This window comes from Lepeophtheirus salmonis, chromosome 10 (assembly GCF_016086655.4).
Source record: "Lepeophtheirus salmonis chromosome 10, UVic_Lsal_1.4, whole genome shotgun sequence".
Lineage (NCBI taxonomy): Eukaryota > Metazoa > Arthropoda > Copepoda > Siphonostomatoida > Caligidae > Lepeophtheirus > Lepeophtheirus salmonis.
The window spans coordinates 15,938,667-15,963,523 of record NC_052140.2 but is presented as its reverse complement, the minus strand read 5'-3'; the positions used below and the strand labels follow the sequence as shown (position 1 = coordinate 15,963,523).

The window sequence follows — 24,857 nt, the reverse complement described above, 5'->3', positions numbered from 1 at the left end:
AGGCTCATAAACTCAAAGAAATAATGCTATGAAAAAAAAAAAAAAATGAAAGAACAAACACATAAATTGTCTCAAAAACAGGGTTTTAGCATTGAATGGTTCGCAATTAGTTTGTCTACCACCAGTTTCTTCGAGTAAAGACATGAGTATGCTCATTTGGTTCTGTAACTTTCCATACTTAATCAATATTACTTTAAGATTAGCAATTGTTCACAAACTCGAGGAAATGATGTTATGAAAACTAAGTGTATTGTCTCAACAATGAGGGTATTAGCTTAAAGCGCAATTATATAATTAGCCATGACTTTTCATATTAACAATATTGTGTTACTTACTTAAATAAAGGCTGGAACAGCTATATTAATGGTATTAATAAAGGGTATTATCTTCGGACGTAACTATATGATAGCCTAGTGCTCTAAGTCTCCACGATGACATATGCTATTAGAAAACTACATTAAATCAAGAATAGCTTTCTGAATCGTCCTACCAGGGAGTCTCCAATTTCCCATTTAAGATAAGTAATTAAGAAGGTCTAGCGGTTAAAGCGGTTCCGGCTCTTGAACCACTAGAACCGGAACCGACAAAGTTGAACCGAGACCGTAATATATTTCTTATCGGCCTCGATTCTAGATTATGAATCCAGGTCCGTTACTAAGGTAGTCGGGGTCCTGTAACCTACTGAACCTAAACCAGGTACAACCATGGTAATGGTAATTTGAATACATTAATGAACTTTTTTGGGGGTTTTTGTTTTATGAACATACGCCACGGAATAAATGAAAGTAGTATTCTAGATGCTGTTTGAATTAAGATTATTAGAGATGAATTTAATACTTATATTACTTTTCTATTTAAATATTTATTGTTCCCTCCTGTATATTTATGATTCACGAATAATTTGGATATACATTTTGATTCACTTTGTGTATTTATCATTCAGTGTTGTTATAAATAATTATTTAGGTCCATCTATTTCTTTGATTTTGTATGCTTGAATTTGATTAATAACTATTTATTTATATAATTATTTCTTGTTTAATCCTTCCCTTTGAAACTTGGAACTTCAAATGCATTTCTACATACTATACTTTGTTGTTTCATTAATAATTTAGTAATGTCATCGGACTATAGCTTATGATTAATTTTATATATTTCAACATAATTTGTACCTCAATTTGTAAATTGCAATGTGGCTGTTGTATGCTATGAATAGCTTCACGAATTCCATCTTTGAGGTCTTGAATTGGCGCTGGGCTATTGCCGTAGACCTTATCTTTCACTAATCCCCAGTTGCAAGCTGTTAAATCACAAGATCTCGGTGGCTGCGATTACCTCTTCGAGAGATAACACGGTCCGGAAACTTTTCCCGTAAAAGAACGATGGCTTGTGCGATCCCTGGATCCATAATTAATTCGACCGCTTTTGGACTTCCCTATTCCAATATCGTATGCTGAAGTTAACTCATTCTTGGGCCTCGTACAATATTAGAGTCATTTTGTAGCCCATCTATCAGTGGAAGATTCACTCCATCAAGAGATGACGAAAAAGAACGTGGTCTTCTCTTGGTGTGAAAAAGTGTAGGTGAGTTTTCTAATTATAAAGTCTACTACGGCTAACTTACCTGTTCTAACTCATTATGACCTGTCTCTACCGTTGTTGTTGTCAACCGATGCCTCGCCTGTTGGTTATTGGACCATTTTAACACAGTTAGAAAATAGTATGGAGGGCTCTGTGGAGTTTGCTTCAAGAAAGTTATCAAAGAGCGAGCCAATTATTCACAAATTGATAAGGAAACAACTGGAATTATTTATGGCTTGAAGAAGTTTGAACATTAATTTCTTGGTCGTCCAATCAAGATCAAGATGCACCGCAAACCATTGGAATACATCCTCAAACCATGTAAGGACTTCCCAAGCATTGTTTCTGACCGTCTCGCTAAGTTTTCAATGTTGCTGTCGGCGTTTGTTTATACAATCGAGCATGTGAAAGACATCGATCATTCCCACGCTGATACTTTTTCCCGCGTACCAGTCGACGATCCTCCGTGTGTGGATGACCCCACAGTGTGACTACAATGTAGATCTATCTCGAGATCATACTCCCCTGAATCGTCCCTCCTGTCCACTTTAAAGGAGGATCAAGAGCTTTACAACGCTGTTAAGCCTGCTAAATCGGGTGTATGGGACAGTGCCATCCTAAAGGCCTACTCCAAAAGAAAGGACAGTATTTCCCTCAGAAATGGCTCGTTATTTTGGGGGTGTACACCTAATTGTCCCTTGAGAAAAACGTTTGTTGAAGAGTTACATTTGACGCATTGAGGCGTGGTAAAAATGAAGTCTGTGGCTCAAGCGTAATTTGGTGACCCAAGTTGTAAGATGATATTGAGGATTTTGTATCGGCATGTCGCACATGCAAGGAGAATGCAATCCGAGCTATCTCTGTTTAAACTTCGTATAATGTCATTGTATTTGAAAAAATATATGGTGTCATGTTATAAACAATTTATCTGTAAAATCGGCAAAAAATGATTTTTTTGGGACACAACTAGACCTAATTTTTCCTTTGGACCGATCTAGACCGATTTTTTGTATGAGACCGGTCCAGAACCAGCTTTTTGTTGGATCGAACTAATTCGGTCCAAAAAAATATATAACAGTCTCTGACCGGTCCAGGATTTCCAAACCGAAACACAACACCAGTGCTTAATGACATATGAACTATAAGAATATTACTTAGTTCCTACATCATTATCAGTTAGTCATCTCTTATAGAACTTTTAATATTTTTTTGTATTATTCAAATTTTTGACAAAAACTTTTGGTAATAACAAACTTTCTTATATAAAAAATAACTTTTTTTATTCATACCTTCACATAAAATTACTTTTTTTTATTCATAAACTATGAATATAATGTTTTGACATACATACATAATCTATAGTCTTGAATATACTTAGCAGTGATAAGATAATTTATAAAACTTATTTCACGCCTACATTATATGTATATCTTATATTGAACATATTATATAATATACAGTCAAACCTGTATCAAGGGTAAGGGAAACAGACAAAGTGACCTCTTAAACCAGATATACTATTTTGTATCTATTCTAAAGTTGAAAATAGTAGATAAAACAAGTCAACAATCCAGGGGTCGGGAACTTTTTTTTGCAATACTCCAAAAGAACTTGAAGTAAAATTAACTTATCTAAAACTAGTGCAGGGGTGTCTGCAGGATTATATATAATTTTTTTTTTTTTTTGGGGGGGATTATGCCTGGACAATACGCTGTTATATGTAGAGATGAAGGCCTTCTCATGGGCTTCGAAACTTATATTGAACGGAGTATTGCTTTGATGAGGAGTTTTGCCAATAGAGGGTCAAGGAAACTGATTTGCTAATGTTGTTGTTTACCTCATTCATTCTTTTAATAGCAATGAATCATAAAGAATTTAAGCATAGAGAAAGAAATTCTCTATGCGAGAACGCCATAATAATTTTCCATTAATCTGGACAATTATGAGGGACTTACAACTTTTTTTTTTGATTAACAAAACCGTTGGACCCGTGTCGTGGGCATGATTTTGAATTCCATTACCCAACGTAGTCGGCAGAATTGAACATTCCTAATATTCGATTCAAATGGCTTAGTTTAATACTCTCTTCAATTTCATGGTATGTTCAAGGAATCTCGACTCTTAAAGTGTGATCCCTTGAACAAGGGTTTCACTCAGTGGATCATATCTTCTATAATGGAAGGATCGTTTATGGTGCAGGTCCCTCTTCATTTCATGGACTGTGATATCATGTGACCTCAGATCTCATTAATCATTGTCCCTCAACGGAATCATACTATATACGTATCTCGTCCCCTCGGATTCTCTTGTTTATTGTATTTTCTTGTATATATATATATATATTTGTAAAGTACTGATTTTACCTTTTGATAAATAGTTTTATATTCTATGTATATACCAGAGTAGGTCTTTGTATTAATAAGAATATAGATGTTCTTATAAATAAACCTTGCCTTATTCCTCCACGCCTTTCCTTCCCCTCATTTCTCCCGTTCGTCATGGATCCCTCCTTTTATTAAATAACTGGTACCATCGTCAACTTCGTCAAGACGCAACACTTCTACATATAAGAACTAAGGAATTCCATAAAACGACAGAATAATCGACTGAATGACCCGGTGAGGAACCAAAAGAGTTCTCTTCCTCAATCTACAGCTCCTTCTTTGAAATTCTTGAGAGTCAACTCTGCTTCTTTTTCTATTTTGAGGAGTAGGAAACAGAGTCTGAATTCATCTCCTAATCTAGATAGGCGGGTGAAAACTAATAAAACTTTCAAACTCATATGGAGAAGGGCTCCCAATTTCATTGATTTATAGTGGGTCGGGTTAAAACATAGAAAAAAAGCTTCTTACAATCACATCTCAAAATTTTAATTGGACCTAACTGAATTCAGTTTTGATTCCTCCCCCCACGTTTCTTTTTGTTAAACAAGTTGAATCATATAATAATTAAATATATCATATTAGAATCCACATATAAATAGTGGCAAAAATAATACCTGCGCACAAACTGCTATTGTTTTAACATACACTAGCAAGAACATAATTACGTAAAATAAAAAAAAATAGTTAAATGGAAAAATTAATGACACAATTCAATAAAAAAAACCGAAGGCATTGATGAAATGTAATTTCATGTCGTTTAGAGTTCTAAATCAATGTGGCATCCCAATGCAATTCATTATTGTCATTCCAGGGTAAAACACTATTGTTTATTTGATTATGTGCAGACGCTTCAATTGTCCTAGAATGTCACTTATATTTCCAATGAGATACGTTAATTATTTAGTTGTGTACCTGAAAATGTTTAAATTACACAAATCAAAAGTCTATATCCTTATATTAAGTGTAAGATGATGTTCACATGATGCAAATGTCCAACTCATGTAGCACTTCAGAATGATTACCAAGAGTGTGTACATTTGATGGACATCCAAACACACAATGTAGGATTGCACATAAAAACAAAAACACAAAATGGGTTCTATAATATATGCAAAAATACAACTAAAGGAAAGGGGGGGAGGCGGAAAGACTATCAAAATCGAAAAACTAGCTCATTTACACAATTTAATATAAAAAATAATTATTCATTAAGTTATTTATTCAGCATAAAATACTTCATTAAATAAGATTACCATAGTCCATATATCATTGCTTAGGCTAAATAAGAGAGAGAAAAAAACAGACATGCATCGCACCTGATGAAAGAGGTGTCTTGTCTATTTTAAAGCAAAGCAGGGTAAAGCTATTGGGTTCATTGAACGACACAAATTTGATTAAGAAGGCTAATCAAAGTTAAACCCATCACCAGTAAGGGACTACCGTTTATAAATTCAGTAGAAGAAAGGCTAGAAATGGATCTAGTCACAATTAAAATAATTATTCAAATATAAAGTCAATCAAATTAGAGGGTAACCCAAAAGAAAACAATCAAAAGAACGAGAATTTTGCAACTCAATTAATATCCACAGATCTATCTAATTCTAGCCCGATGCCAAACTAGAGAAAACAACATAGTTCATCCCAATGCCATAAGGACCAACAAGGGAAAAATCTAGTTATTCAAATGTTGAAACATAAACTTATGAGGTTTATAATATAGACAACTAGGTAAAAACAAAATATCATTTACAACCTAAAAAAACCAAAACTTATTTAAGAGGTGTTAAAATCTGTCTAGGCGGTCCGGTCTTTGACGTTCCGCTACCCAAATCTTATGGCCCTGACTACAATGATATCAATTTCCCTTTTAGACATGGCAAATCTCTTAAGTAGCTCTTTCGATTTGGCCAATAGGATTACATTCTAATTCATGACAATACCTTCTACTTCGCCAATCACTATATTCTCCAGAGAATGTTTTAGCTTAATAGATTCCAGTAAGTCATTTGACAAATACTTTTTCCTTTTTACACAATTAGCCGAGACTAAATCAGTTGTATTCCCAACAATTGTAATGTCATCTCCCCTATTTTGTATACTTAGTTTTTAAAAGCCTGCACTCCTGGCTGGAGTAACTTCTAAAACAAGTAGTCAACTAATTTATTATGTCTCTCAATGCGGAAGCCTTGTGCATGTGGGCATGTTTGATAGATATGGTCAAGATTTTTAACCCTGTCCCCACAGCTTTTGCATTGTTATTCTTTGGAATTACCTTATATCGGTTAAATTTACACTTGTTTGCCACGTCGCCTGCCATGAATTGTGATTCCCCTTACACTGAAGGGCACACTTCATACCTTTTGTGTCTACCATGTTAATTAGGTTGGCCTTGACGAGTTCTTGGAATTTGGTCTGCACACGTACCACAGTGATATTATACTTTATCGAAATGTCAAAAAGGCTAGACAGTTCACAGTAGAGGGCTCTAATATAAGTATTGTTACTCTTCCATAGTGAACGCATCCTATTATTGTAGGCAAAGCTTGCTTCTACAGGAGGTTCATTACTCCAAGACCACCATCTTTAGCTTTGGATTGAAGCAAACGGTTATTTACGGACATACTTTCTGATCACAATTTGAAAAGCCTTACAGTCTCCCTTGATAATCTTGGGTTTTGTCACTGCATAGAGATACCGTGTTATTACATTGTTTTTAAGGATGTGTAAGCATTGTTTATTTGAAATCATTGCATTATCGAGACTTAAGGTTGTCACATATTAGAATATTGTCATCAGGACACATCATTTTGTTGATGCTAGTACCAGAGATCCCAATCTCATACGGTGTGTCAGAGTGCAAATCATGAAACACAGACTCCATCACTAAAGTGAATAAAATACCTGACATTGGGTCTCCCTACAGTATTCCTCTGCGAAATTTAGCAACTTACTCACCCTCAAGACTCGTGCAAGCATTTAAATAGACCATTCTAATATAATTCGCCAATGGTGAAGGGACCTTGTGCATTATGAGGGCCTTAATCAGCAATTTAGAATGGGTTCCCGGACTTTATGGAGACAGTTTTGTTTCTATATTTTTTCTGCCTCTATGAAGTCTGTACAACAACTAGTTCCAACTCATCATCATATTGTTTGCTAGATAAAAAGATTTACTTCTAATGGTGACGTTTTCGCCTTGTAACGGGTCTGCTTTGTCCCGCTTTTGCCTTGTGACATTTTCGGCTTCTACCGTTTTTGTATTGAGACTTTTTCGCCTTCGATAATAATAAAGTTGATATTACTTATAATTATGTTTGTTTTTATAATTTTTATCGTTGTATTGGAGTTTTTGAGAAGTTAGAAACAGAAAAAAAGTAAACAAGACACGATTGTTCAAATTTTAATACGTAGGTTTCAAAGCATTTGGAAGGAATGACGGAATTATTACTGTAACGAGCCATTACAGTCATGGAAAATCATCGTCATTCGTATGCTTTTCATTTCTATTTTATTATATATATATTATATATCAGTTAATTAACTGATATATAATATTTACAAATTCATGTAATCGTTCATGGACGAGGTCTACATCTTTATCTATGACTATAACTCTAGTACGAGTACAATCCTTAATTTAAGTTAAGATTTCAATATCTTTTCATGGTTTTTTGACTTAGAAATGAAAAGCATACGAATGACGATGATTATTTTATGTGTATTTTGTTTTTATATATGTGCATCAACTCGTTAATTTGTGGCAATTATCCATCTACCTATTACTTTGAGGATTTTGAATCCTAACGAATTGAAGAAAAAACATAGTTTCGAGACCCTTCCGAAATAAAGCATCCTTTGCAGTTGTTGATAAATACAAGAACCCGATTGATCTGTAGAGTTGTCTAGATTTGACGATTGAATAGGATAATTCAATCTTCACAGTTTGAGGTTTAAAGTTGGAATATATTTCATTATTAAAATTGGTTTTTAATTACAAATCGCTTTTAGCTATTTGAAATATAATTTAATTATATAATAATAACTATAATTAATATTCCACAGTCAATTTCAAACTTTTAAAAACTCAAAAAGTCCATACCTAGAATGAGCTTTAAGAGCGAATCGAAATATTTTAAAATAACTTTCCAGATACATTAATCTTGGTCCCACTTACTAAGAATAACATTATTGATATAGGACTGAGAGTACATTTGCTAATAAGATTCAATTGAAGAAAGGATATGGAAGCACCAGTGTCGATAAGAGCATAAATTTAAAAAAAATAGTATTCGGTCTATTAGTATTTAGTATTACATATAATATATCTTTGCATATATTAAATATAATATTATGATTAGTTTTTGTAAATGTAAATTATATAAATAGAATCAAGTCACAATTTTCTATAAATTTTTAACAGAGTAAAAATTGGCAATCAACTAATTGCAATTCAAAATTTAGCATATAAAAACTCAAAAGCACCCTCCAATTTTTTACTTTCGGTAATTGGATTTTCTGTTATGTATTGATGAAAAATATATATTTGAAAAGTTGTAGTCTTCAAAAGTCGTTTTTGGAACCTCTAGTCATTTGAAAATAACATATTTTTAATATAAATTATATATTTGTGAAAGGATTAAGAAGTTTCATTAAGATTCCGTTGTATAATACAATAAATTCTGGCATATTTAAAATGTACTTATCTTTTCAAAGAAGCGGTATTTATCATTAGAAGTAAATCGATCAATATTAACAAAAATGTTCAAGGTGAATACTGTAATGTTCTACGAACACCACCAACAGACGGAAGCAACGGACCGGAGTAAAGTCAATAAGAACACCTTTGGATTGGGGTACAATCATATACTAAAACATATATTCTGTAAGGGATTACATTTAAAAGGACATACATACTATGACTATTAAAATATACAAACTCGTAAAACACAAGGTACCTATATCTATTTAAAACAAATCCCCACGTCATGATTTAAAAGTAAATAAAAGACAATACATAACAAATACCCCTGACACGGAATGATTTTATGGGTACAATAACAACAACTACTGTAGCTGTTGAAGTAATTGTTTAATTCTAAGCACAAAAAGAAAAAGAAAAAAAAATCGTATATAATATATAAAACTCATAATGGCTTTCCAAAACAATTCCCTCAATATAATGGGTTTAGTACCTCTTCCTCCATGACAATACTGACCCTCCTCTCATAGAAGCACCTACAGCTCCCATTCTTCAAGATACCACTACGCCTGTAGAGTAAAAGACCGGGTCCCTGAATGTAATATTCATAGGCCATCGGTACTCAATGGACAAGCAGAGGAACCAAAAGTCCTACTAGAAATGTACACTCTACCACAAAGTTTGTTAATTTATATTCTAATTTATATATGGTATTGATCTTTATTTTTCAAGAAAATACTACAGATAGAAATGTGTCTTTAAATGTGGTCTTCCAACACACTTTTAATTATTAAGAATACCTGGACAATATCGGATAGATGAATCTTGTACATTTTCAAGTATTTTTATTATTCCTCGTTCTTTCCAGATTTTGCAGTGTCCTTTACCTCTCTGAACTCACTGAAGATTGAGAAGGGAGTCTGTAAACTATACTATATCTTTACTTGTGATAATTCTCTTAAAAGTTTCTTGGAAATAAAGTCCAATTCTGACTCCCATAAGTAGGGCAACTAGTTCTGCTCTTGCAATCGTTAATGCATCCTCAATATATGCTCCTTTACCTAGATTTTTTGGGCATTATTGAGGTTTTGGAGAATGCTAGTTGTGATGTGAGTTTATTCTGTCCTATTTTTGAGACTATATAAGCTGCAACTCCCATACTCTTTTTACTCGCGTTGCCAAAGATAGCAAAGAATTCTAACGGACTCCCAGTCCATCTTGGAAACGAGTGTTCCTTTAATTCGGGAATTTGAATGATCCAATCTTCAAAGATTTGAATAGCATCTCGAGCGATAGGATCGGGGAAGGGTTTACAAATTTATAGTCGTTTGATTTTTGATCTAATTTAAGACCCAAATGGAAATTATTTCTGAGGAATCTGTTTTATTTTTATTAATGGAGTTTAATATGAATTTACTATTGGCTGTAATTTTGTGACCTCGAAATCCACCACTTTCAAGAATGATAAGGATTTCTTTTATTAATTTAATTGTTTCTTTTTCAGTATCAGTACCAATCAGAATAGCATCCATATAGGTTTTGTCAAGATAATATCTACTGCTTTTGGATATTCTTTTATTCATAGTTTTACAGTAGCTTGGAGACAATAACTTGCTATATATGGACGACATACACATCCAAATGGAAGTCTGGTAAACCAATTCATCTTAGGGAGGATTTTTATCAGTATTGCTCCAAAGAAATCTTAACATATCCATATCCGATTCCTTTTTTAGTCGTATGGATAGAAACATTTTTGTTATATCTATTATTGCAATAAGCTTGTGCATTTTTGAAATGCAAAATTAATTGAACAATTTGTTGTAATCAATTTGGACCGGCTAACAGTAATGAATTTATTGTAAGTTTTCTATTTTTCTGATTGGGGGCATGGAAGCGTTTATTAAAATCCTACATTTTGTTGTCAATCGTTCAAGCTTTAATACTCGTGGAAATGTAGGTTGGGTGATTATTTTTTGTAAGTGCGTTGGAATTTTTTCCGCGAATCCGTTTTAAATAAATTTATTATAAGCGTCATCCACTCATGACAGATGACGATGTTCTGATTTAACTTTATTTAGAGCCTTTTTCGGATAACCAATGCTCTGTTATAATTATCTGTCATTAAACTACTTTCTACATTAAGATCTTTCCAGGGCATTTCAACAAACCAGCATTTGTATGTGGAATCATACACTGCTGTTCTTTCATGTGTGGTTCTACTTGTAAGTCCATAGCTGAGATAATTTATTTTGAGGTTCATGTTGGCTTAAAACTACATTTTCTCCTGACCAAAATTTGTTAAAGTCAAAAGTTTCAACACTGTTTTTATATATAGTTTCTTTTCCATAATTCATTAATCCACTTCTTGAGAGAATTGTACATTTACATTTGTAACCGCATCAATTCCTGTTGCTCCTCTCAAAACCCAACCCAACTTCGAAAGTTTTGCTGATGTCATTGAAATTTCTGGAGAAAGTCTTTGCTCTTTCTCCATTAGTTGAGAAAAAAAAGGCTCGACGATCAGAAGTTGAAATGGTCTTTTAACTTTCATCGGATAACTTTCTGTGAACCGAAAGTGATCCTATTTCTTAGGATTTATTATTAAAGGGTTAAGAAGTTTCCAATTTCTTTTAAAGTAGTAGCTGTTATGATTTCTGACAAAAATTTATTGTCAAATCTCATTAATTGAAAGACTACATTCAATTCCTGTATGGTAATATTGTTATCACCTGTCACATTCATTTTGAAACCCGTGGGTTCATCTATTAATTTTACTTTCAATGCAGTATTTTTTTTTGATAAGTGAACCTGAATCAAGTAAAGCTCTAACCTTTATATATGGTTGGTTTATTGGATTGACTACATAACACATAATTGTGCCCGAAATGCATTTATAATCAATAACCCTTATTTGTTTAGTTTGACTTAAGCAAGAATAATTTATTTGTAATTTATCTCCATGAATGCTGGATAATGGTTTTGTATTAATATTTTTTATTTACTTATTTAGAGATAAATGTTTAACAATTTTACAATTACTTATATCATTATTAGTTTTGTTCGAATCATAATATTTCTGGTTATTTTTCTTCCCATTCCTGACTTTGGTGGAAAGTTTGATTGATGCGGAAATGGAAGCCGATATTTACTCTCCCATTATGTTCGCTATTTTAGTCATGTCTGTGGTGTTTGTTTCTTTACTTCTTTTGAATGCCTTCCTTTCTTGTTTAGCTTCGGTATTTCTTTTAATATTTAATGGAGTAGTTCTGAGTTTGTTATTTGGACACGTCAGAGATGAATAACTAAATCGATATCCTATTTCTTTGCACCTTTTACATAGGACATTGCATTTGTGTCCACTGCCCATCATTCCATTGATTAATAAATTTAAAGCAAAGTTTATTTTCTTAACATATATCTTGAATTGTTTTAATGCGCATATCTAATGCTTTTGGGTATTTAAAGGTAACGTGGTCTTCTTTACAAATAATGCATCGCTTTCTCTGATAGTTTAATATAATAGTCGTTTATTACTCATTATTATTAGAACGACGACTAAGCAATATTATAATTTATATTATGAACTCTTCACATCAACTCTGACGGCACAAAAACAATCCTTCTATTTAGGTTGACTATCGGTTGGTACGGTGTACAACCATTTGAAAAGGATTGCTGGCCCGATTTATATAGTTGACATACCTTGTATTTCTAGTTAATTTGGTATAAACCACTTCTTCTTTAAAAATCTAGAATACATATACTTGATATATCTTATTATTGCATTTGTAAACCAATTATAATATAGAATCTCCGGAGAATAAATACACATTGAAACTTATATGTACCTTCTAAAATTGATTCTTGAAATCAAACAAAAAGTTGATTAAATATAAAAAATCCCTGTAAGTCCTTTAATATAAGGTTATGATTTTAATTTTTTTAAATCTGGAACCCTCAAACTACGTCTTACTGTAAACCTAACTTAAGTCAGACAAAACAAAAATAATTTTATGTGTCATGTTGATCTTTATTATTTAGTAAATCTAATTTTTTTTCCAATTATGTTGAACATGTTAATAAATAAATAAACAATTCTTCTTAAAGTTCTATAGTATTTAGAGTTCGATAGAACCCATCGGATCCACGATCATTTTCAATAACACAGAGCTTAATATTATCAACTACAAACTTTCCAAATGATTTTTGATCGAATTGAGAGTAATAACTACCAGGAATATATTTTGAATGTCGGATCTTTGAAATGGGTCGAGATACCTTGGTGATTGTAATGTGTGGAACATATTCGAATTTATTCGTTGTTTTAACCTTCGGACTTGATTCTTTTATGGCAGAAAGAATTATACTGTGAAGTTGATTAAATAACATTTGATCTGTAGGATTAACTTTTGCATATAATACTCTTTGGCCAAAGGTACCCAGTCCTTCTATTTCCAGCTCAATTTCTGGTAAATTTTTAATTACATCACTGATACGATCAATGAGGTCTGTGCCTTCCCGTATACCTTCATTACCATCCAGTCTCAACATTTCCAAAGTCAAATGAATGAGTCTATTATCCATACAACAGTCCCTAAGGATTTCTTCGTGCTCTCGAACAGAATTTTGAACCTCCTCAATACCAGACAAAATTTGTGGATCCTTAACTTGAATTGCAATAAAATGTGTACTTCGATCTTCTTCTTCTATTTTTAAGGCATTTATCTTTGAACTTGGATTGCCAACAAATATTAATGCATTATCTTCGTCACTACCGCATTCGATATCTGAATCATCATCAGTGTATTCTTCTTTTTCCATCTCTTCCTTTAGTTTGAGCGCATCTATTTCAGAAATAACATTGTGAATTCCTCTTTCATCTCCCTTGCTTCCGAATACTAAATCCAATCTTGATGGTTTGTCCCAAACTTTTTCTCCTCTATACTTAAAATATTGAATTCGATGCTGAGGAATGGCAAAAACTTCTGTATCATCCACTGAGGCTAAATCTTCCCAACAAAATTCCGAGAAAGGTTTCTCTAAAACACCCAAAAAACGATCTAAGAAGCCCAAAGTGAACAAGGAGGGGTTTAAACTATTATCCCATTGAAGCCTTTTGATAACATCCAATGCGGTCTTCATCGGTTTCTTTATTGTACTAGTCTTCACATTATGTTCAATTGGTTTTTTCTTTTTCGTCTTAGGGATTAGTTGGTCTACAAGTCCCTCATGTCTATTATAACATTCATTTTCAAATCTACAATTTCCTTGTAGATAAAATGAGCATACCTCTTTAAGTTGATCTGATTCACTGTTAGTAGTAGTAGTAGTAGTAGGGACTTCCATTTTCTTAAGGGATGTATCTAAGCTAACAAATGATGAAGATGTTTTCTCCATAAAATTTGAGAAGAACTGTAGGGATTTTCTCTGTTTTCATATTCAAAATTAACTTAATTTTGATATTGCAAAGAATGGTGAAATAAAATTAAATACGTACTTCGATGCGTACACTCTAAAAATAAATCGCAGGAACTGACGCAGGCGTACTCTGAAAATATGAGTCATCTTGAAAATTCTATTTCACAATTTGAGTTCAAATATGGCAATGTGGGGTAAATGCATGATATTTTTTATTTCTTGGAATTAAATATTTTTCTTGTATGGGGGATTTTTATTCTATAAATAAAAGACAAGGTGATAATTAAAGACGAAATTTTTTTTTACTTTTTCCCGGAAAATGAAAAAAAAAAATCAAATCCCATCTTTCAATATTATGTGGTCCATCAACACAGAACAATAGGGTATGATTTAAAAGAGTCTAGATTACATTAATTGAATTCTCAACCAAATTGCACATATGGTCATAAAAACTCTTTGAATTGTTGAAGAAAATAATGTGATAGATTCTATTCATATCAAAACAATACAACGTCTAATATGTTGTGCGTCAACATACAAACAATCTTGAAGATAAATCAAGAAAAGAGAAAAGTCGCATTATTATTTTACTTCCTATTTACGTAAACCCCAATATTTCCTAGACATATTTGAGACAATTAAGGTAGAATATGGGTTTAATATGCGTATTTGAGATTCAATTCATAACTCTTTATTTTCAAAGATTATAATTTGTTTTTAAATATTAAATGTAGCCTGAACAGCCCCTCCTCTGCAGACGCCCCTGATTAAATATGTGTGTATTTATAATGCAAAACAAGAGATTGGAAATTTTCTTGTTCGGAACTAATTTTGTATTGACGCTCAACATATATAGCTTAGAATCTACTTTTACTTTGGAAATCACTATGTCAAAACAACCATTGTCACCTCTTTCAAAGATGACATTGACTTAATATTATATTCTAATTAGCGGCAAATTGTCATAATTAATTGTGTCATTAAATTCAACAAAGAAGTAGGGATGGCGTGATTTAAACTGGGAGGTGGCATTACAAAACTGTTCAACCTTATTTACATAATTATCTAATAAAAATTCCAACTGGTGAGGGAGACGATTTTTATCATTTAGAGTTTGATAAAGGTATAGAATTTATCAAGTAATTATCACTTGTGTACACACTACACACTTATATTGACTATCGAAATGGCGTTTCTTTCACATAAAAATATTAGGTTAAATATCAGAAAATATTTAGTGGGGAAAAAACTGATAAGACTAGTTAAAGTGGTGATTTTTTTTTTTTTGAGAGAGAATCATTATGCACTGCCGTTATCGCAGTTTGGTTTTTAGGAGATCCGGTCATAGTGAATATGAATCACTCATCATTAATAGACCGATAAATACTACATCTGAAAAATATATTTGTGGGTGGGGGGGAGGGGCCGGAGATTACAGGGAAATTTCTAGTTTTAGTTTAAATAATTATGTAGGATTCAAATTAGAAACCCTAAAATTGAGATATTTTTAACTAAAATAAACACTAAATAAAACACTAGGTTCTTAATTTTTTAATACATAAAAGGATAAGTTTGAGAATATCCTATAGATGCAAGTAAGATAATATATTATCACATAGAAATCATTCAGTACAAAAGTACTGCTTTATTGGTAATCTTTCAACCCTATAATAAAACGGTCAAATTTGAGATTATCTTCTTTTTCTTGCTATTGACAATCTTTCGATAATCGCCTTCTTGATTGCCCAAGCCAGAAAGAATCTCTTTAGTCTTTCTTTGACGCTCCTCATCCCTATAGATAAAAGATAAAAAGACATTACAAGACAAAAGAAATATGAATAAAATTATCGTATAACCTTTGTCGCAGTTCTTTGGCCTTTTGTTTCGCCAAAAATGCTGAGTCTGCACGAATATCTTTCTTGGCTCCTTTCATTTCTCTCTTGATTTTATGAATAAACTTATCATTTTCTAATTTTTCCTTGTTTCCACTACGTTTCTTTTGGAAAGGATCGTAACTATAGAGTGAGAATCATGTACGTAGGAAATATGATGATGATAGTAAAGAATATGTATACTTACTCCTCAACGACTTTGGGCTCATATAATTTGAGCATTTCCATCTTCTTAGGAGGTTCTTTAATTGGGTTCTTTTTTGTGGAAACAGATTGAATCTTCTTTTTCAAATCATTTATTGATCTGTTAATGGATTTGGGGTAATTGGAACATGGTAACTGATCTAACAATGGAGCAAAAGAAACAAATATTTCATGGCAGGATGCATGTTCACTCCAAATATCGACTAAGTCAGAGGTGAGAGATATCGCGACAGATAGAGCACTTATACAAAACTCTGGGTTTATGTCATGGGTCATTATATCACTTAGCTTTAAAGTTCTAGACTCCGTCTTTCTATTTTCAAAAAGAAGATATTACATTTTAATAATATTGTCAACCTGAACTCTCAAAGTATTTTTCCAACTTACTTATTAATATCTTTATTACACAAAAAATCCGACTCAGGACCAACAACCTTAAAAGGCGGAACAATTTTAATGATTTGGTTTTTTGCTTTGGGTATGGACATGTGTATAATACCAAGAAGGAAATTTGCAACCTCTGGAGAGTACCTTTTTGAGAGCTGAATGCACTATGTAGTCGGAAAAACAATGAAGAACAAATTTTAAAATACTTTCAAACGGATAAAATATTGAAAAAAAAATACTTACTTCTAAGAAAATAGCACATAGGTATAAACCTCCAGCAACAGAAGACCTCGAATTAACTTTTGAGCTAGAGAGAATATGCGCAATAAATGTCAGAGCAGGTGTTGCTACTGGATGTCTAAAATCCGACGATGGAAACAACAGAAATGCCAATTTGAGAAATATTATCTGAAATTTTAAAGTTTTTATGATTAGATGTACTGTATCCATATGTATTAAATGGAGAGCTTACAGTATCTAAGCCAGGATACTCCTTCGTATTTTTACAATAATCTTCATACTTTTCCAATAGTAAATTTAAAACAACTTTTGCACAAGGCTGGGGGGAAAACTTGGCGATATCGTAGAGATAAGGTGTAATTACTATAATGATTTTAAGAGCATTGCTTTCGAAGGAATTAACTTTTTTGCAGGGATTATATGCGGATACAGCGTCGTGAATGTACTGTATAAGAAAAACAAAAAGACGTTCCATTTTTGCTTTGTTATCCGGAGATAGTTGGGGGTGATTACATTTTAATATGCGAGAGATAATGGTTTCGTTGTCGGAGGGGCTATAACGACCTTCAAATAAAGTAAGGAATTGATCGTATTCTTCAGGGACGTCGAACACATAAGGGATTTCTGATTGAATAGCTTCGACAGTAGTTGTAGTGGGCATCTTTTTAGCATTTTTTTTGGACTTAATTAATTCTTTAAGATCTTCTGCTTCGTCTTCGTCAAGATCTGAGAAACCGTCCTCTTCTTCTTCCTCTTCACTATCATCACCATCATCTGTTCCTTCTTCCTCATCGACCTCTTCTTCATCGTCATCTTCTTCCTGTTCCTCATTTTCTGCGTCTTCCATTTCAACTGCTCCTTCCATTCTTGCCAATCGATCCTTCTCCAACTTTTCTAATTTATCTTTTTCTTCCTTAACAATTTCTTCGTCCGTTTTTAACCGATCTGAAGCTTTAGCCTTTTTGGGCTCGAAAACTAATTCTCTCATAAGCATATCATAGGAATCCTTATTCTCTTCCTGTTCAATTAACTTAACTTTCTTAGTATAGAAACCCGTATCACTCAGAGTAGTCAGCATATCCTTCCATTTAGCGTCCAAATTCATAGTTAATTCTACAGACTCTTCCAAATTCTTTTGTTTTTCCATCTTTCGCTTCCGAGAATCTGATATCATGGATTCTATCCATTCTTTACGCGAGTTGGCCTTCCCTTCTGCAAACTCCATGTCTGCCTTTTCCATAAAACCCCCAAAATGCATCTTATCAACGAATTCAGCTAGAAGAATGATGTGAGAACAAATCATTATACAACCCTAAGTAAGACCCAAAGAGAGAACCCACAATCAAGTTTTTTATTATCATCGTCTTCATCTTCGGATCTCGGGTCCTCAAATCTTTCTACTTCAGCAAGGGATTGTCCAAAGTGAGTTAGGATTTCTTCATCGTCTCCCAAGTTGAATTTGGATTGCTTCCCATTCGACTTCATTCGTTCCATGGCAAAGCGTTTCAACATTTTCTCTTCTTCTCCCATTGTTCCGTCATTTTCACCAATTCTTTTGTCCACGATCGCATTTTGCTTATTTCGGCGTTTATATTCTTGAAGAAGAGTGGCGTTTCTCTACATCATGGTAAATAATTAATTAAGGACGAGGAACTAATAGATAAAAAAACCAAAAAATACTTTATCGATGGACTTTGCTCTAGAAACTCCAGGTTTTCCCACAGGATGCGTTGGCTTCCGACCTAACACTTTAAATTTCTCTTTTGTAAAGCGTAGTTCAAATGGATTCGATGGAGCCTTTTTCGACTTTTTCATGGACACTTTATCCGAGCCCTTTTTCTTCGTCATCTTGACCATCACAACGACGTATTATTTCTAAATTGACTAATTAAATTAATTTAATATATAGAAAATAAATGGTAACTTGACTTCACGTGCGTATGTTTACAAATTTCTCAATATTATTTATTGACATGAAGACAGCTGATGGAATAACTAATGCAGGCTTACCAAATGAATGGGAAAGATTTATTATATTGTGTATGTCGAGTACAAGTTGTGGCTTTGTACAGGATGTAACTTGTACGAGCAACTAGTTGCAACTAAAAAATAGGATGAATAATGACTTATCATTATACTTTTAGACTAATTAGATAATGCAAGGAATTGAATATTCCTTGGATGGTCAATATATTAATGACTTAATTTTTGACTTTTTGATTGAAAATTACTGATTAATATGCATTATAATGTTTAAATGCCCATAGTTATAATATTACTTCCAAATACATAATAAATGCGTAGTTTTAATGGATTAAAATCTAATAATAGTAACCATTAATCCTGATAAAGGAAATTCACTGATGGCATTACTTAAAAAAAGCTTAATGAGACGTAAAGATGAGTTCTTAGATAATCTGCTTATACAAATTACAGCTTGTACAAAAATCGCAACTTGTACACAACATGTATGTTATTATTTATTATTGTCTATTGGAAATTTAAATAGTAAAATAAAAATGTACTTAATGAGTAGCAATAAAGGATTGCGAAATTTTAGGCAATATCTAAAAGAGAAAGAATGAAACGTTTATTAAAATAATTTCAATTTTTATACGCAGAATGTTGATTTTGACTTGTCAAAAATTGTGAATATTTAGCTGGATACAAAAAAGCATTTCGAACTTTTTTAACATCCGAATTTATAATCTGCTGGGCATTCAATCCCTGCTAAAATAATGAACTCAATAACTCATTTATTGTAATATAAGACAATAATATTAAATATAGTAATTGAGGGCCTCTCTCCTTACAGGTGGTAGTTTTTTCCCTCAATTTCTCTTCATTTGTGATAGTAAATAATATTAAAGAAAGATTCTCCGTTGTTGAAGAGCAAAAGATTGACGGAGCAACAGCTCTACCTAATGTCTTTAAGTAAGATTGCTTCATTGAAATGTTTCATTTTCTATTTATTAGAGATTGAGAAGTGTGTAGTTAGATCATGAGTATCCTCTGATCAATGAGTGCGTAGAAAATGTCTTCATTTAAAGGGTTATTTTCTAATTTACCTGGAATTAGTTGTGACCACTTTCGTGGAGAAGCTGAAGTCAATGATCAATTCTTTATAAGTCATTGCCACTCAGGTATTATAAATCTATTAATTAATATAAATTATGACCCTTCTATTAACCTAGACCACATGGTCGGCCTGGACAAATTGGCCCCTCTTTTATGTCGTCGAAATTCTGTGAGAGTAAATCACCGTATCTACTGTTCAATGATATCAAAAGTCTTTATACTTAGACGCTTTCCCTTCCTACATGAAAAAATGATCAAAGATATCTTCCCCAATGAGCCTATAATTATAGATGTATTTGACAAAGACTCTGAATCTTTCTATAAGCTCAGTGTGACTACAATACCTGCAGATCATTGTCCAGGATCTGTCATGTTTCTATTTGAAGCACACCATAAAACAATTTTATATACTGGTGATTTCCGCTTTGAAAGTAAGTCACTACAAAGCTTAAAGTCTCTCCATGATGCCCATGGATCAGTTTTAAACATTGACGAGATGTATTTGGATACAACGTTTTGTCATCCAGGATATAAAGTATTTCCCACACGAGAGGAATCAATTGAAAATGTGTGGAATCTAGTGAACACATGGATACGGAAAAATGGTATTTACCGTAAGTCAAGACCAAAGCATGTTGTTTTGTTTGAGCTGCCTGCTCAATTTGGCTCTGAACGTATATTAAAGGAAATATTTGAAAGATCAGGGTGCAGATGGCGAATTCATGTATCTCAAAGGAAATTTCTTGACTACTTATGCTCGGATGAACTTGGTGATTGTACTACCTCTGATCCGAAAATGGGAGAATGGATCCATGCTTGTTCATGGCAAGATGCAGAAGTTAAAGCGCATCGAGTTAAAAAGTCTTCTAAAGAAATACCTTGTGCAAAAGGATTATTTGAAGTACGTTCTATCAAGCCCTCGGCTCTGTATTTCCTAAGTAATGTTGGTGATGCCAACGAGGAAATGAGTTTTGTGAAACAAACAAGGAAGCAAACCTTCAGAGTGTGTTACTCTTCTCATAGTTCCATGAAAGAGCTAATGGAATTTGTTAATCATTTTCAACCTAAAAAAATTATACCTTGTGTTGATCCTCCCGGAATGACTCGTGCTCAGGTCTTGAATATCCTCACCTCCTCGTTAGAAGCCAAAAACGATATATTTGAATCATGTCATTCTTTAATTACATTAGAAAAAAACCATTTCATCAACAAAAGGCGCAGCTCAGAGCTATATTTATCTACATCATCCTCTGATGAAGAATCAACAATTGCCATTTCGAAGCGGAAAAAGTTTGGAAAGAGTAAAACCAATCTAAATCCGAATTCAAAATCTGAGGAATATACTTTTGTCAATCCTTTAAATGAGGACATTTCCATAAAGAAGAGCCGTCGTGCGTCTTTGCCTCATAACCTAAAAATCCCATCCATTACAATAACACCCTCTAGTCCAAGTCTTGATCCCAGTCATCCAAATTACCCAGAATTCTATGAGGGTAAGTTTTACATTGAATCGTCAAAAAATGTATCTACTTCAATATCCATAGAAGAAGAGGAACCCTCTTTAAAAGATACGGAGGTTGAAGACTTGGATAGTACTCCTGAGCTTGATGTCATCTTTCATTCTGCAAAAACTGCTTCTGAGAGGAAAAACTGCATCAACTTTGCAAAAAATAGAAACAAAAGTCATAAGTAGCGGCCCCAAAAATTATCAACAGCGTTAAATAATTAGTTATATTGCTCAAATGTCAAGTCTGACAAGAAAAGTAGATCATCATCGTCATATTGACGGAACAACTTTCCACAGATTCTTCTTGATATGAATCAAGTTTTCAATTGACTTCTATCTATGTTTTCAACCACTTTCGTTGGCCTCCACGTTTTTACTCAGCCTCAATTTGCTTCATTTGGGAGGATAAAGATTTATAAAAATATAGTAAATTTATTAAATCAAAATCCTGACGTAACTAAAATTAGTGTTAAATGTGTTTCCAATTTATATTGCACAACATATGTGTTTCCAAAATGAATGTACGTATTTATGTAATATTTATATTATACAGTTTATATTTGTTATTTATTAAATTATTTGTCATTTAAATATTGATATATATAGCATAATTAATTAACGTCCATATCATTAGGGGAACAATTTGTCAAAAATTTTCGTGTGTACTTTTTTAATTTGATATTAGTTACAAAACGAAGCTCTCCGGACCAGTTCCGAAAGACTTCCAGGTTTTCTTTATCAAGAAGATCTGGAATTTCTAGTCCGCAACCATCAAAGTCACTTTTTTCCGGCTCGAGTGTCATTTTAATAGCATTAGACCTTGCACAATGCTGGAATTTACGATTTTTTCCTATGGAGCTCTTTAGTTTAATTGCTTCGACTTCATCGTCAAATCTCTCCAAGTACGCATTTATTAAAGTAAGTAGACTATCTGGAGTGACTGAATACTGATCATCTAAGCTTTTATCTTCTGAGCAAGCTAAAATATTTAAATTGTCATGGAACCACAATAGCTTATCCCCAAGAGTTGAGAGCCGCATACAGCCGGTTTTGAGAGTATTGCTAATTTTGACCTTTCGATATTCCTTATTTTGAATTCTTTTAACTTTACGGGAGTATGGATGAAGAACTTTATCAGGATTTACTGCTCCTTTAGCAGGAGCATGTTTTCCTTTTGCCATAATATCTAGAAGAAAAATGAATACATGTTAATGACATAATAATATGTTGCTGATACATTTCGCAAAAGATAACAATTTATTATGAAAGCGAGTTATTATTTTAAATTAATTAAACACTGATAGTTCTAAATACATCTAAGCCAGTGTGTGACGTAGCCATCATGAGTCCAGGAATTTGTTTGTGCCAATGAATTTCTTTAACGTCTTCAAGGCCTTGATGAATGAATAATAACTGAGGAGGCAAATCCGCCACTTTAGCATCTTTTACCACATCATCCTTTTCAACAGACAAATCCCAAATAACAACTTGATCATCTTCTCCAGCTGATGCAAATACTGTTGCGTCGGTGGGATGCCATTCAACGGAAGTCACAGGCTGTGTATGATGTTTGAAAGTAGCTACCGGCGTTCTTTTGTCGATATGTCTCAGATCCCAAACTTTAATAGCTCCGTCATCTCCTCCGGATACAATAAATGGCTCAGAACGATTCCAATTTATAACATTCACATCAGATTGATGGGCTTTATCTACGGTTAGCATACAGGCTTTATCTGGTCTAGCTCTCACATCCCAAATACGGATGGATTTATCAGTAGAACAAGAAGCCATAACGTTAGCTTCATTAGGGGACCATTGAATATCTTCAACAGAATCCCGATGTCCAATTAAGGATCTTTGATCTACATTCCAAGTGGATCCCGTCTCATCTGGACGCCAAATGTGAATTCTTGATCGCGTATCACCAGATGCAAGTATACCCTTTGAGATGGGGCTCCAATCAAGTGCATAACCTTCAGCAGAGTGACCTGCAAATTTGTAGAGTGGATCCTTACCCGGATCTTTGTACCAATCTGCAGTGGGGGATTCTTCTAGCTTTTGCAAACATAAACGAAGATTCCAAATGGATACACTACCCTTTTCAGACCATACTGCAGCGACGGGATTTGAGCCTAGAGTTTCGTAACGAATGCGATTAATTGCACCATGATGTTTGATAGATGATATTCTCAATTGGGGCATTTTTTCTGGAGGAGTTTCTTCTTCTTCCTCATCTGAGTCATCATAATCCTCGCCACTCTTCTTGCTTGATGATGTAGAATGTAAGTTCGTCATTTTAAACAGAATGATGGAGTTGGAAGATGCTTTTGAGGCCTGAGAACCCGCCACGCCGTACATTGTAAGTGGATAGTTATCTGCCCGATTTTCATTTTCAATGTCATCAATAACGACATCAAAACTTAGGCAAGGAGGACCCAAACTAGCCTGATGGTAGACCAAATAGGCAGAATGATCCATTTCAAGCTCAGTACCATCTTCTTCGGCCAAAGATGTTCCAGGAATAAAAACTTCCTTCTTTACTTCTTCCTCCTCCTCATTCTCTTCTTCTTCTTCGGAGGAGGATGAAGAAGAAGCGTCCTCTTCTTCTTCATCATCATCAATATGCTCCACTTCCATTTTTGTGGAAGTCTCTTCGGAACTCATGTTCAATCCAACGCAAATCACTGAGTTAACTAAATGCTTACAACTCGAACTCGTAGACACACGTGGTTATTTATTTATATGTACGTCAATGTATTTTGCTGTTATTATTTATTTTTGTTTAGCTCTCAATGACGTCATGGGTTACATATTAAAATATAGCTATATTTAATTATAATTTATAAGTTATCATTGCCTTAAACAGGAATGTAAAAGTATTCTCTTAGCTCATATTAATTAAGTAAATCCAGGAACTTAATTTGTCTAAAGAAAATATATCTTTAAAATAATTGACATACGTACATAAATTAATTATGGATAAGTGTGCTACTTTATTGATCAATTTACTTTCCCAGTCTGTAGTAATCGAAATTAGGAGGCATATTATAAAAGCTAATAAAACCACTAGAATTCGCATTCCGAAATTCTTGTTTATAACTTTATATAAATACCAAATTTCATTTCTCTTAAATGTGACCATCGTTGTCACAGTACAAATCATTAAAATCAATTTAAAATGAAATAAATATCCACCAGACTTCAAAATGTCTTCAGTTGGAACTTCAGTAATGATAATGACTTGTTAGAGGAAATTAGAAAAAAGATGAGCTAATTACAAATAGGTTTATAATCCATATTTTCAGTTTAAATTCCCTGAATTGATGCTATAAAGTCCTGTAGAAAAAGATATAATATTCACACATTTCACATGATCATCCGCGATAACATATTTTGCAGGAATGAACCCCAAATATAAATACATTTTGGATTTCTAATTAGAAATAGAGTGAAATTAATTTCAT

General features: G+C 33.2%; 5 protein-coding genes across 5 annotated transcripts; 1 reads left to right on the top strand and 4 right to left on the bottom strand.

Annotated features, from left to right (window-relative positions):
• Positions 1-12,676: 12,676 nt before the first annotated feature.
• On the bottom strand, positions 12,677-14,195 carry LOC121125432 (uncharacterized). Its single transcript, XM_040720632.2, has one exon. It carries the CDS (start codon positions 14,062-14,064, stop codon positions 12,769-12,771), a length of 1,296 nt encoding a protein of 431 aa, XP_040576566.1. The 5' UTR covers positions 14,065-14,195; the 3' UTR covers positions 12,677-12,768.
• Positions 14,196-15,225: 1,030 nt separating this feature from the next.
• Positions 15,226-18,801, bottom strand: LOC121125637 (nucleolar protein 14). The gene is made up of 8 exons (XM_040720829.2): positions 18,489-18,801; positions 18,149-18,425; positions 17,041-18,083; positions 16,812-16,976; positions 16,569-16,732; positions 16,165-16,494; positions 15,942-16,100; positions 15,226-15,877 (listed from the first exon to the last, which is right to left on the bottom strand). The coding sequence occupies exons 1-8, from the start codon at positions 18,663-18,665 to the stop codon at positions 15,751-15,753; spliced, it is 2,442 nt and encodes an 813-aa protein (XP_040576763.1). The 5' UTR covers positions 18,666-18,801; the 3' UTR covers positions 15,226-15,750.
• A 793-nt stretch (positions 18,802-19,594) lies between these two features.
• LOC121125638 (protein artemis) lies at positions 19,595-22,008 on the top strand. The gene is made up of 2 exons (XM_040720830.2): positions 19,595-19,951; positions 20,003-22,008. Exons 1-2 carry the CDS (start codon positions 19,843-19,845, stop codon positions 21,577-21,579), a joined length of 1,686 nt encoding a protein of 561 aa, XP_040576764.1. The 5' UTR covers positions 19,595-19,842; the 3' UTR covers positions 21,580-22,008.
• Positions 22,005-22,574, bottom strand: LOC121125641 (translation machinery-associated protein 16). Its single transcript, XM_040720832.2, has one exon. It carries the CDS (start codon positions 22,572-22,574, stop codon positions 22,005-22,007), a length of 570 nt encoding a protein of 189 aa, XP_040576766.1.
• A 4-nt stretch (positions 22,575-22,578) lies between these two features.
• On the bottom strand, positions 22,579-24,057 carry l(2)09851 (WD repeat-containing protein 1 l(2)09851). The gene has a single exon (XM_040720831.2). The coding sequence runs from the start codon at positions 24,055-24,057 to the stop codon at positions 22,684-22,686; it is 1,374 nt and encodes a 457-aa protein (XP_040576765.1). The 3' UTR covers positions 22,579-22,683.
• Between the last annotated feature and the right edge of the window lie 800 nt (positions 24,058-24,857).